Source organism: Sparassis crispa (assembly GCF_003851025.1).
Source record: "Sparassis crispa DNA, contig_000003F, whole genome shotgun sequence".
Classification (NCBI taxonomy): Eukaryota; Fungi; Basidiomycota; class Agaricomycetes; order Polyporales; family Sparassidaceae; genus Sparassis; species Sparassis crispa.
Genome location: NW_020939750.1, coordinates 1,535,512 through 1,547,937, shown reverse-complemented (window position 1 = coordinate 1,547,937; position 12,426 = coordinate 1,535,512). Strand labels below are relative to the sequence as shown.

The 12,426-nt window shown below is 51.9% G+C and overlaps 7 protein-coding genes across 7 annotated transcripts; 3 read left to right on the top strand and 4 right to left on the bottom strand.

The window, feature by feature from the left end:
* Positions 1–886: 886 nt before the first annotated feature.
* On the bottom strand, positions 887–1,543 carry SCP_0406030 (hypothetical protein; the record flags this gene model as incomplete). The annotated part of the gene is made up of 2 exons (XM_027757332.1): positions 887–1,025; positions 1,074–1,543. 2 exons carry the CDS (start codon positions 1,541–1,543, stop codon positions 887–889), a joined length of 609 nt encoding a protein of 202 aa, XP_027613133.1.
* A 355-nt stretch (positions 1,544–1,898) lies between these two features.
* SCP_0406020 (FAD/NAD(P)-binding domain-containing protein) lies at positions 1,899–3,375 on the bottom strand (the record flags this gene model as incomplete). The annotated part of the gene is made up of 3 exons (XM_027757331.1): positions 1,899–2,747; positions 2,808–3,146; positions 3,205–3,375. The coding sequence occupies 3 exons, from the start codon at positions 3,373–3,375 to the stop codon at positions 1,899–1,901; spliced, it is 1,359 nt and encodes a 452-aa protein (XP_027613132.1).
* A 1,173-nt stretch (positions 3,376–4,548) lies between these two features.
* SCP_0406010 (Methionine aminopeptidase 1) lies at positions 4,549–6,147 on the top strand (the record flags this gene model as incomplete). Its single annotated transcript, XM_027757330.1, has 11 exons — positions 4,549–4,648; positions 4,707–4,826; positions 4,896–4,984; positions 5,041–5,192; positions 5,249–5,322; positions 5,377–5,397; positions 5,452–5,599; positions 5,656–5,794; positions 5,849–5,866; positions 5,922–6,025; positions 6,084–6,147. 11 exons carry the CDS (start codon positions 4,549–4,551, stop codon positions 6,145–6,147), a joined length of 1,029 nt encoding a protein of 342 aa, XP_027613131.1.
* A 209-nt stretch (positions 6,148–6,356) lies between these two features.
* Positions 6,357–7,720, bottom strand: SCP_0406000 (hypothetical protein; the record flags this gene model as incomplete). The annotated part of the gene is made up of 7 exons (XM_027757329.1): positions 6,357–6,719; positions 6,771–6,881; positions 6,944–7,091; positions 7,142–7,388; positions 7,445–7,507; positions 7,573–7,604; positions 7,659–7,720. The coding sequence occupies 7 exons, from the start codon at positions 7,718–7,720 to the stop codon at positions 6,357–6,359; spliced, it is 1,026 nt and encodes a 341-aa protein (XP_027613130.1).
* A 696-nt stretch (positions 7,721–8,416) lies between these two features.
* Positions 8,417–9,234, top strand: SCP_0405990 (Trafficking protein particle complex subunit BET3; the record flags this gene model as incomplete). The annotated part of the gene is made up of 4 exons (XM_027757328.1): positions 8,417–8,485; positions 8,562–8,759; positions 8,827–9,057; positions 9,115–9,234. The coding sequence occupies 4 exons, from the start codon at positions 8,417–8,419 to the stop codon at positions 9,232–9,234; spliced, it is 618 nt and encodes a 205-aa protein (XP_027613129.1).
* A 139-nt stretch (positions 9,235–9,373) lies between these two features.
* SCP_0405980 (37S ribosomal protein SWS2, mitochondrial) lies at positions 9,374–9,924 on the bottom strand (the record flags this gene model as incomplete). Its single annotated transcript, XM_027757327.1, has 2 exons — positions 9,374–9,823; positions 9,877–9,924. The coding sequence occupies 2 exons, from the start codon at positions 9,922–9,924 to the stop codon at positions 9,374–9,376; spliced, it is 498 nt and encodes a 165-aa protein (XP_027613128.1).
* Positions 9,925–10,097: 173 nt separating this feature from the next.
* On the top strand, positions 10,098–11,373 carry SCP_0405970 (FAM50 family protein; the record flags this gene model as incomplete). Its single annotated transcript, XM_027757326.1, has 6 exons — positions 10,098–10,372; positions 10,438–10,762; positions 10,846–10,944; positions 11,006–11,026; positions 11,077–11,271; positions 11,329–11,373. The coding sequence occupies 6 exons, from the start codon at positions 10,098–10,100 to the stop codon at positions 11,371–11,373; spliced, it is 960 nt and encodes a 319-aa protein (XP_027613127.1).
* Between the last annotated feature and the right edge of the window lie 1,053 nt (positions 11,374–12,426).

Below are 12,426 nucleotides of genomic sequence, written 5' to 3'. Positions count from 1 at the left end.
ACTCGAGGAAATAAATGTGTTCTACAGCATATGCGACGTTGTATTCTTTTCGAAAGTCGAGGGAGAGCGATGAAACGGGAAAAGCATTCGTACTACTTACTACTGAGGCAGTTCGCACATCGGGGTCATCTCGGTGATAAAGGCAAGGAACGTTAATCACTCACGTCCCGTTACAAGACCACCTGTAGAACAATTCTGATGCTCCCATGGCGCCTTTAGTTCAAACCTCATTATCAAGCAAATTGAGAAACCCACCGGTCAGTTTGAAACTCGCCCTACTGGACCCATTCCCGCTGAAACCGGCGATGCCGAAGCGTTAGTGGAGGATGCAGTGATCAACTTTCTCCGACCTTACGATGGACAGTCTGTGACGCCATACTTTCCAGAAATTGCTGTCAATTAACAAAGTCGTTCCATAGATCCGTACAGCAGAACTCTGGGGTGGTGACCCTAACCTCCTTGGCAGTTCGTGTAATGAAGGCTCCGCTTGTTCTTGTTCTTATTGCGGAAGAAATGTACACTGCTACGGACCAGAACGGTGCCATCGTCGGCTTCGCCTTTTGGACCAAACCCTGCAAGGGCCTGTTCGCCACGTACATAGAACCTCAGCCGTTGTCCGGATATCAGTGATGATGTTGGTCCGACATTATAGGAAGGACCAACTCGCGTTGGGCTATGGACAGCTCTTGCATAAGCTCTCCCCAGAATGCGCTACTTACCACGCACAACAAGTCAGTGCCTTCCTGCGATGTCTGCTGGTATAATCATTGTGTGCTGTTGGAAAAGACAGGCGAACTCATGGCCCTCGCTGCAACGAAGGAATTAAATATGAGCACGGAGCAATCAATTCTGCGTGGTCCCATCGTGCTGATAAACGAATTGATACTTATCTCCGAACACATGAGATTTGACGAACCGTCTCCGTCACGGTGGGCCGATTGGCCTGTCTGCTTCCTTGTGCAGAACTAAGTTCAGATTGGCAGTGACAAAGTCGGTCAGCGGTGACCATTGGAGGATTGTTGTACCTGCGGGTGCTGTTCTCCAGATTGCTATTGATTGAAGGGTATACTCACTGGCAGAAATGAGATACAGCGATGTTCGGGAATCTATCTCTCCGGGCATATGCCTGGTTCCCAGCCGCGAATTCCTCGAACTCCCTTCCGAGCCCGTCAATATCCATCACGTTCAGCAGCCCCATATCGTGCAACTTCTGCAGGACTCTCAATGACCACGGGAGACATTCTCCAAAATCGTCGTTTCGGGGTGCTGAAACGGACGCTGCAGTCTCTTGCAACTGTTCCACACTGATCGCGCCAGCTGAGGCCTCTCGTAACTTGAGGAGCGATGACATGAACATGTCGCCGGAGATTCGCTGGGCTCTGCATTGGTACGTCCAGACATCAGAGGTCTCGCGGTCAACGCGGATGTGTACAAGCGTTCCCAACACGTCGCTGGTGGGGATGATCAGCCCTACATGCGGGGCGCGAGCTTGTGCGAATCCTGCGAGGTACAAGGAGCCGTGGGTGAAGTCCGTATTTGACATCTCTCTGGTATAGAAATGATCAGAGAGGATGCCCTCGCGACCCATCGAACGCGTCGATGACTTACAAGGTGGACTGGGAGTGTTGACGACCTCGGGAGACAGGTACATGGTCCATCCTTGCCTTTATAGTTTTCTGCTCATCACCATCAGCGGACAATGCCGCAGACTCCGGAGTGCGTATCCATACGTCAGCGAAATGGATTCGAAGACTATAATCGAGATGAGATAGCGTACTAGATTGAGCGGCGAAATAATGTACACGTGATATTATACAAGTATCATCCAACGTCGAATTACATCAACCTTCGAATACAGTAATCTCATTGGGATGGACGGAAGGACAAGATGAAAATACCTAGAGCTTCGAAGCCAAACCGCTCAACCACCAAGCACCCATCATTCTGACCCAATTCGACCTCGAGAGAAGCCTCACCAGCACGTTTCGGATCTTCCCAAAATTAACCGGGATGAGGCCCAACACCCAGGTTGTGCGCTCGGGGATGCTCATGAGACCAAACAGTCGCTCGGACAGGTTGATGACGGTGAGGGCGCGCGCGTGCCGAGAGAGAGCCCAAGTGTTCAGGGGAGCGTCGTCGATGTCGCCGCTTCCGGCTGTACCCACGGATGCTGCCAGCACACTGCCCATTGCGATAGCATCGCACAGGCCGAGATTCATGCCCTGACCACCCACCGGAGAGTGGATGTGGGCAGCATCGCCGACGAGGAGGATGATCCCGCCCTTCCCTCCGGAACTAGCGCTGGGTTGATTGGTCGGAGGATGAAGACGGCAGAAGAATGAGTCAGCGATGGCAGAACGCGTCCTGAAGCTGCTTGACCAGAAGACTTCCGATATAACAGGTGAAATGATGTTTGGGTCCATTGAAACGGGTAAAGTGTGTCCGGGTCCCCACGCATCAACGAGGGACTGGAGATACGGGATGGACTCAGTGGAAGGGGGTACAGCAACATTTGGGGGCATGTTCGTGGCTCCGATGCGGTACACCTGGGCGGATGCAGTTTCGTATGTCTTCTCCGGAAGTGCCGAGAGGATGAATGCGTTGTCAGGGGAGACCAGAACAATAACACCGCTGTCCGGAACGCGTATCGGTGTCGAAAAAGTAACATCGGCGAGAACAGCTTGCGGCTCCGGCTTGTCAGAGTTCTCACCCGGCTCAAGGAAATTGACGTTAGCTGAGCTACGGACCTACAGCATGCGAAAGCGCTAAGTCGGCAGAAAAAGGGGAAGTAAGGCTGAGCTGCGTACAATTGACCGAGCCCCATCTGCCCCAACAATGCAGCGTGCCTTCATGATTTGTCCATCTTCGAATGAGACATCGGTGATGCAGGAGTCGTCCGTATTCCTCTGGAGACTAACCACTTTACACGGCCTGTTAACGTGAATCCCGCACTCGCGCAGCTTCTCTCCTAGGATCCGCTCCGTGACCAGCTGTGCAACAATAAGGACGAAGGGGTATCTTGTGTAGGGAGCTAGAAGGTCGAACCCGGCAGGCTCAAGGAAAGTACCGCCGACCCAAAAGCCGATACTTTTGGCCTTCCTGCCTGCTTCGATGAGGGGTTCGGCACAGCCTAGACTGTCCAATGCCTTCCACGGGACCAAAGTCCTCAGGAAGGTGCCACCTATGAAACACGCAATCTCATACCTCGAGCGTAGCAGCATGGACGGCAATGGCACGAGACGAATCGTGACCATGCACAACGCTGTCAACAACGGTGAAATTCGTACATCCCTGCTTCCAGAGAGACAATGCGCAAGCTAGGCCGACCGGGCCAGCTCCAACGATTAGAATATCGGTAGTTGTAGGCAGAGACATGGTGGCTGAGTTGAGGAACAAAACGCTGCTTTAAAAGTAGCCCTCAGGCCTCAGGAGGTCTGCCGGCTCGCGTACAATGACGTTCGCGTCACTTGGCAGAGAGAGATCTCTGGCTCAGATCTGCCAAGTGTGGGAAAGCCCAGGCTCTGGCTGTGCCGCATCCTACCAGATCCCTACGCATACACCACCTTCCAAATAGTTCGTGGTAAACCTGTTGCTCAGTTCGCACTAAGAAGGGTACATACCTCAACATGAACGGGAATGAATGCAATCACTACCCATTTCAGCTGATGAGCAACACGAGAATACGTACATCTCATAATCTGGTAAGTTACTATGCAGGGGCCTAAAGGCAGCAAGGCCATATGTTGGAGCTCAATACGAGTCCTCCCCTCGATCACATCAAGCCGACGCAACGCGCGTACGGACTGCACGGTGGTCTATCACAGAGTACGATGTGCTCAGATGATGACTGAGGGCGAGACTCGCTCCGTCTACGTTATACAGTGACAGATCTTGAGACATGAGCCTGAGACTTTTTGCATCGAGAGGTCAACATGTCTTCGGCCCCCTGGACGAGTCGGTTAGGGAATCAGAAGATCAGGGATGAATGTCGACAAGAAGAATTGGTGAGAGAAGCGCTAGCAATGGAAGGGATCAGAACTCGAAGAGCCCAGCAAATCCTCGGCGGGGTCCATCCTCCACATGTTGGCTCTGATACAATCGCAAGGCCCTGTGAACGTTAGAGCTCGATCGAGGGCCAGCTGTAAATGCATATAAGAGTTCAACAAAACTTGAAATGAATACGCGCTGACGGCCGCCAGATTGGTCACTCAAAACTAATTATCTCTCAGGCCCTTCCGGTGATTGTGTTCCATCCATCATGAGTGCGCCCGCCGTTGCTTGCCAAAGTTCTATTTGTCCCAACGGACATCCACCGTCGCATTTGGAATGTCCGACGTGCCACAAGTCAGTACTTCAGTCTCCGAGCGCGTGTGCGTAGCCGGTAAACTCATATGTTTCGCAGGCTCGGCATCAAGGGATCCTTTTTCTGCGGGCAAGAGTGCTTCAAGGCGGGCTGTGAGTGAAGAGAGCTTTTTTCCGTGATGGTGGTGTATCATAACACGGATGCGAATTGGGTAACGCAGGGGTGAGCACTTCATCGGATCGTCGATGTCCAAAGCTAAGGGACTCGTGCAGAAAACACACAAGCTAATCCATGATATCGCAACTCCTCGCCAGCCGCTCCTAGACGACCCCAACATCAACAAAAGTGCGCTTAGAGTTGATCTGCTAGAAGCACGCCTGTCTGACATGCCCGGTGACTGCAGATGGGACGTTCAACCCGTTCGGCAGCTTCAGCTTCACGGGAGATCTGCGTCCAGTATATCCTCTGACTCCAAGACGTGAAGTTCCCGAACACATCGTGAAGCCTGATTATGCTGAAGATGGTAGGGTCATGAAATTGTTTCGCGAGGTGAAAAACACCATGTAAGCCGACCGTAATTGCTTGTTTCTAGGGATACCGACGTCGGAGAGCAGACGGGCTGGCCAACCTCCAAAAATCCTGACCGAGGAGGAACAAGAGAAGATGAAGACTGTCTGCAGAGTGAGTGTCTCCGGGACTATCGCACTGGTAGCAACTAATTGCTACCCGTGCACCAGCTAGCGCGCGAAGTGCTCGACACTGCTGCGTCCCACGTAAAACCTGGCATCACCACTGACGAGATCGATGCGATTGTGCATAATGCTACGATTGAGCGCAACGCCTATCCATCTCCGCTGAATTATCGTGGCTTCCCGAAGTCTGTTTGCACGTAAGTGTCCTATATTATCACTCCTCTGGGACCCGTTGAGTAGTTTATTGGATCAGATCTCTCAACGAGGTAATTTGTCATGGTATTCCCGATCAGCGGAGGTTGCAGGAAGGGGACATCGTAAACATTGGTAAGAATGCTCTTCATTCGGCCTGAGACGACACCAGTTAACTGTATACATTAGATGTAACAGTTTTCTACGATGGTGCGTAACTCTCGTGTTCGTTTGTAAGCTTTCGGTATGATAGAGCTTGCGCAGGGTTCCACGGCGATCTCAATGAAACATACCCTGTCGGTAGAGTAGACGATGATTCCAAAAGGCTCATGCGCACAGCCCGTCGATGTCTCGACGAAGCCATCGCGCTCTGCAAACCAGGGGCTCTCTTCCGCGACCTAGGCAAGACGATGTACGTGTCTCCATTGGCCGCCACGTCCTCGCAGCACCGCTAACTCGTGTCTGCAGCGAGCCAATTGCACGCGGGAACAACTGCGCGGTCGTGCGCACGTACTGCGGGCACGGCATCAACGACCTCTTCCACTGTGCCCCCAACGTTCCGCACTATGCCAAAAACAGGGCCATCGGGACGATGAAGCCAGGCATGGTACGCGCGTCTGCCACGAGTTTTCCGTGTTTGCGCTGACCGACCACTGGACAGACCTTCACCATCGAGCCGGTACGCTTCCGTCTGCGCACGTGTAGCAGCTTCTGACAGCGGACTGTTGTTGCAGATGGTTAACTTAGGACATAACTGGGACCAGGTGCATTGGCCAGATGACTGGACTGCGACCACCGTTGATGGCAAACGAAGTGCGCAGTTTGAAGAAACACTACTGTAAGTCCTGCACTCACCGGATCACATCCACCAGGCCTCATGGTTTACATTTGCACAGAATCACGGAATCCGGTGTGGAGATCTTGACTGCGGGAAAGAAAAGGGAAGATTTGTACGACTAGATTCGAGCCGCTATATGTGATCGTCACATGTGCTGTCGTGCTGTAGGTTTTGTGTATAGCTGACTGCCGTCTCATGTCGAAGTATCATGAATGTATTGCACAACATACATGTCAAGCACGGCCGACAAGACAGAATAAATACGTCGCGTGAGTCCTGAAGGAGATGCATGCATACTACGCTTCGAAGCTCTCCCTCCTGTCCAACCTTCCTATTCGCAACACAGGAACAGTGTCAGATAGACTCGACTTCCTCGTACGCTGTCGAAAGTGCAATCCGTCAGTCTCCAGAGAAACCTCTTCTCCGGTAATGGTCGAAGAGCATTACTGGCGCTGGAAGTCTTCCGTAGTCTCTGCAGATCTGCATAGGAACTCTGATGACTTCGAAATCTTGCACGGAGCGTCTGGGTGTTCCCCTCGAGGTAGCCCAAGACGTTGTCGTAGTCACCCTCCTCTTCATCTGAGCCATCCGGAGTAGCAGCCCTGCTAATTTCTTGAGTTGGTGTGCCAGCCCAAGCGCTCGTGCCGCGCTTGGCGGTGGCGCTCCAGCCGAATAGACGTTCGTCAAGCCAAGTCTGCAAGAAAGGTGAGAATTGGCCAAACACAGCTCGGTGAAGGAATTTTACCATGGGGTGGTTGAGCAAATTACCCTGGGCTTCGACTCCGGCAGTGGTGCTCTTGCCCCATCCTACTTCTCCGGAAGGAGGAACGCTGGCAGACGGTATCAAGATCTGCCACTACTCGGTTGAGGGATATCAGACTCCAACGACAGAGTTGTGATATGAACAAGAGTACTCGCCTCGTCGAACTTTTCTCCATATAGCTGGGGCACGAATTCATTGATAACCTCAATTAACTCGTTAGCAACCTCGACTCTCATCACCTTCAACCTGTTGAGCGATCGCTGTTGCCCAGGCACCAGCGCAACAACCAGCGGTCTCAACGATCTGCATTGCGTGTTAGACGTGTAGCGCTGCCGGTCAGAACCACCGCTTACTTCAACACGTCCATCCCAGCTTCGCCAAACTTCAATGCAGCAAATCCTACCATCGGTAACATCATCATGACTAGGAATGGGGTCCAAATCCTCCAGGCAAACGGAACGTGAGCTTTGACGGCAACTACTGTAGCGAGAATGGCATAGAATGTGTATAACAATGGAGCTGCACCAAGCGAGATCAAAACTTTCCATGTTGCCACCACGTCTCGCGCAGCTACCTTGACGGATGAAGCCGCAAGTGCCTCTAGAATGCGTTGAAGCCATAAGCCATCTTAATTTCGATTCTGAGAGGTGGCCTACCTTTGGCCTTCTTCCGTGAAATAATAGAAGCAGCCAGAAATATGGGTCCGTTGAGGATGACACCTGGAAGTGCTTATAAGATGGTCCAAACAAAGAGCAGCAGTAATCGGTAGCTCAGAAGACCGAACGTCTTCCAACCCGCCTTCTGAGCCACAGGTACCTGACGGCCAATGTCACGTCAGAAGTTCCGATCGCCGTGATAGCGTTTACAAACCTGATGGTCACGCAATCAGAGTTTTCAGCAGTATATTCCAGTACTGTGTATACTACTGCCATAAGCTATGAAGAGGGTGTAGTGAAGTGGATACCTTCCGATCCTACAAAATACAGGTATTTGGAAACACGTGAGGTCCATGTGTATTTGGGTATATATTTATGTCTTTTCTATCCTTTTCATCTAATGATTTTCTGTTTTGGCCATGTAGCTGGTGGCAACATTATATTACTTCTCATTTCTGTCGCGTACGGACCTTGGCCTAGTTTGGTTCAAGGCTCCTGCGTGCAACTACAGGACCCTGATAATCCTCCCAGAGCTTTGATCCCAAGATCCCCGAAAAATGGGCCGCCGGAGGGAAAATTTTCGATCCCAAATCCCCAAAATGTGGTCAAAAGTTTGGTGCGAAACAGCCCCGAAAAGGGCCATTTTGACCTTAGGTCCGATGTCGATCCCCGAATTTGCTCAGGTCGGGCCAGCGTCGGCATCTGTCGGCCCGCTGCTGGGTTCCCGCGCCTTGACACGATTTTTGGGGATTTTTGAACGATTTTGGGCGATTTTTGGCAGAGGTCCGATCCAATTTTGGCCTGAAAATGGCCAATTTTCCAGGAGGTTAGGTGAAAAATCCCCGAGATTGGATATTGCTGACCCCCGAAACAGATGGCCGGATCAAAGCTCTAGGGTCCTGCAACTACTGTAGTTGCTCCCGCCTCTGCCATAGATCGCCCTCGCGCTGATAACGGAATACGTAAATACTCATGGCTACGACTAGCAAGCAATACAAGGCCATCGGCGAGGATATCTGGAAAGGCAGGACAGAAAAGATTGTATGTCCATTTGCTCACGCCCGCCCAACATGCATTTCCGCAAGTGCCAGTGCGAGACTGACTTACACACAAGTAGAACGCAGAGCTTTTCGCGCTCACATATGGCGCCCTTGTTGTGCAGCTCATCCAAGATTATGAAGACTACGCGGAAGTCAACAAACAGCTGGAGAAGATGGGGTACAATATCGGTACGCGCCTGATTGAGGACTTTCTCGCGCGTAGTTCCATCGGTCGGTGTGCGGATTTTAGGGAGACGGGAGAAGTAGTAGCGAAGGTAGGTGTTTTATCGTACCGATGAGCAGATTTGTCTCTGAATACATCTCATCCTGGTTCTACTACAGGTTGGGTTCAAGGCATTTCTCAACATAACCCCTACTGTAACACATTCCTCACCTCCCCCTCCTTCCCCAACGCGAGGCAGTGGACAATCAAATACTGCGGGGTCGTCCTTCACTCTAACTCTCGACGAGAACCCGCTTGCCGAGTTTGTGGAACTTCCGGAGGAGGCGCTCGAAGGCGGTCTGTGGTTCAGCAACGTACTATGTGGTGTACTCAGAGGCGCGTTGGAAATGGTAAGACTGGCTGTCGTTTCACGCTGTTGCCGTGAAGGCTCACAAATATCCTTGTAGATCCAGATGCAGGTACAAGCCAACTTCGTGTCAGACGTGCTACGAGGAGACGAGACAACAGAGATTCGTGTGACACTACTGAAGTACCTGGAGGAGGAAGTACCGGTAGGAGACGATTAGCATGCGTGTGGAACTTTGTACTACACTGTATTATAACTCGATACACCTTGTCCATCCGACACGGATATGGTTCCGAGCGTGACGATGGCGGTGTATACGAGTCTCGAGAATGGCGAGGTACACGGTATCCACCACCAGCTCAAGCATACCGCTCCATCCTGTTGAGCTTCTTCGCCGTCTTGGCGTTGGTCTGTGTGTTCTGACCTCTGACCGGCAGCCCCATGGCATGCCGCCGCCCCACGTAGCTGCCAATCATGCGCTGGTGTGCGATGTTGTCCCGGATCTCTGATCGCAGCTCGTTCATGATCCGTATGTTTCGCAGTTTATCACCCGCCGACTCCTTTGGCGGGCCCGCCGCAACGTTCCCGACCGGCGGCGCAACGCTGGCGGTGCCCAAGGCGTAACTTGGCGGTGCGACCGGGTATGGGGGGAGCGGATCCGCGGCGGAGGGCGCGGAGAGGAAGGCGGTTAGGGAGATAATCTGGTCTGGATTGAGGTTGCGGACCCGACACCTGCTGTGTACTTGCGCGCGAGCACAGATCTTCGCTGCTGTGCCGCGACCGACACCGTAGAAGTGGGTGAGGGCAAACTTCGGGCGCGTAAGTGTTCAGTGCAGCGGGTCATATAATGAGAGGTGATCACCTTTGCTAGCTGCCTGTCGGGCAGCAGGACGCCAAGGATGTGGACCATGTCGTGCTCGTCGGTTCCGAGAGCTTTTGTCGCGACGTGATTGCGGTGACTGGACGTGACGTGACGGACACCAAGCGCGCCCGCGACCGGCTTTTGAACTTCGACAATTTCTCACAGCCAACAACCACACTTCGTCAACGTTCTCATCTTACTGCTTTCACCAGCGTTCACGGATGTCGACCAGCAAAGCTGAGGGGCGCCGTGAGGATGCGCTTGCGAAGCAGCGCACCCAGATGCGAGAGGAGTTCGAGCGGCAGAAGCAGAACCTCATCAACGAGACGGAGAAGGCGCGCCCGTCTTCCAACCGTTTCGTCGGGCAGAATGACTCTATGGAAGACACGCTGAAGAAGAGTACTGTCGGGCTGGTGCGTCTGGAGGACTTCCAGCAGAGGCGCAAGGAGTTGGAGGAGGCGAAGGCTCGTGAGGCAGCGCGGACGAGCGAGCTGAAGTATGTCATGCATTATCCTCCATTTGTGCTGTCGGGTTGCTTATAGAGCGAGGAGGATTCTTTAGGGATGAACAGAAGCGGGTTAAGAAGCGCAAGAAGACTGCTAAATCGACGCTGTCGTTTGCTATAGATGACGAGGAGGAGGAGGAGGGTGCTACGTCGTCGAACGGAAATGGGGACGGAGAACAACCGGCCAAGCGTGCAAAGTCGCGCAAAAACCCCGGCGTAGATACATCATTCCTGCCCGACCGTGACCGCGAAGAGGCCGAGCGCCGACAAAGAGAGGAGCTGCGTCAGGAGTGGCTGAAGAAGCAGGAGGAAATGAAACAAGAGGACATCGAAATCACTTATTCATTCTGGGACGGTAGTGGTCACAGGAAGAGTGTCATGGTAAGTCCAATATATGCGCTTGAAATGAGCAGGGCCTGATCACGTAGATGCATGCATGGGGACCACTTATCGCCGCTGTATAGTGCAAGAAAGGCGATGATATTTCCACTTTCCTCGAGAAGTGCAGACAACAATTCCCAGAACTCAGAGGCGTCAGCGTCGACAATCTGATGTATGTGAAGGTGAGGACTGTGCAATTGATGTGCATGCCTGACTACTAACGTAGTTTTCGTCTGTATTCAGGAGGATCTCATCATCCCACACGTAGGTGTTTTTCCTTCCTCTGGATATCGGGTTTCTTACTTGAACACCAGCACTACACTTTCTATGACTTTATCGTCAACAAGGCCCGCGGAAAGTCTGGACCTCTTTTTAACTTTGATGTGCACGACGATGTGCGTCTCTTGGCCGACGCCACTATTGAGAAAGACGAGTCGCACGCGGGGAAGGTCGTAGAACGGAGTTATTACCAGCGAAACAAGCATATATTCCCTGCATCTCGATGGGAGGTGTGTGACTGCGATCTGAGTTATGCAGGCGTTCGCTCATTATCTCATATTGACTAGGTATATGACCCGGAGAAGAAGTACGGGAAATACAAGATCGCTTGAGAGCTATGTCTGGTTTGATCTTTTTTCTCGTCCGTATGATACCTTCTTGTTAGCATTTGCAGTACTTGGAGATCTTGCAATTCATTTGTTCGTCGTCGCTGAAGTGCGCTCATGTGCGTTGCATAGCAAAGAGGAAACGGACGGGTTGTCAGGTATGTCTCCACATGTGTCATTTTTTCCAGTAGCAGCGGAACACAATGAATAGGCTCCATTGATCTTGAACGTCGTGACAGCGAGTGGATGTGTTGACATTGTTCTGAATGAATTTTCTTAGACCGTACGGGAGCAGGGTCTCGAGGTCGATTCGCGAGACTAATACGAGACTAATGCGAGACTTCGTAGTGGTCGGAATCGCTGATCGCTGAGCCTTGGCGCTAAGGTTCTTATCGTCTCCGCTCCTGTGATATGCGCTACGTCTGCCTTACTTGGTTTTTTAGAAGTGCTCGCCGAAAGTTTCACAGCGCTTCATTCGAGGTGGAGGCTTGCTGTAACGATGCTACTATCAGTGCCTTGCGCTTGTCAACTTCTCCATTCATTATCGCCAGATATGTCTTAACGTAACGTTGAATCCTTACGTTTCCCAGAGAAACTGTCCACCAGAATCGTCCGGGGAGATGCGCTGGCCTGATACACCGGTCTTACCTACCTTAACGGCATCAAAGCGTCGTTCCCGCGCGATAATTTCAACTGTCTTATGCTCCATCTTTCTAGACCTCCAGACGTTAGCAAGGCCTCGGTGAGCACCTCTGATAATCAATCTTAGTTATGAATGCAATATCATTCATGTTACCTTTTAAATGAGTTTTTCTACCGCAGCACTAACTGTTTTGACTTGCCCTCCGGTCAATCTGTGACGTCGACCCCGGCTACGAAGCTTCGCTTTTCGCCATGGAGTATCTAGCTTGCTCGCGGTGGCCCGACCGGTGATTCGTTATCTTTATACCATCACAACTTACCAACTTTCTGGCCACTAGTTATGTAATTGGTAATTGCACCCTACCGCCGCTGATATGTAATATGTCTACCAGCCGCGCAGTTTGATAGAGGCCTCCG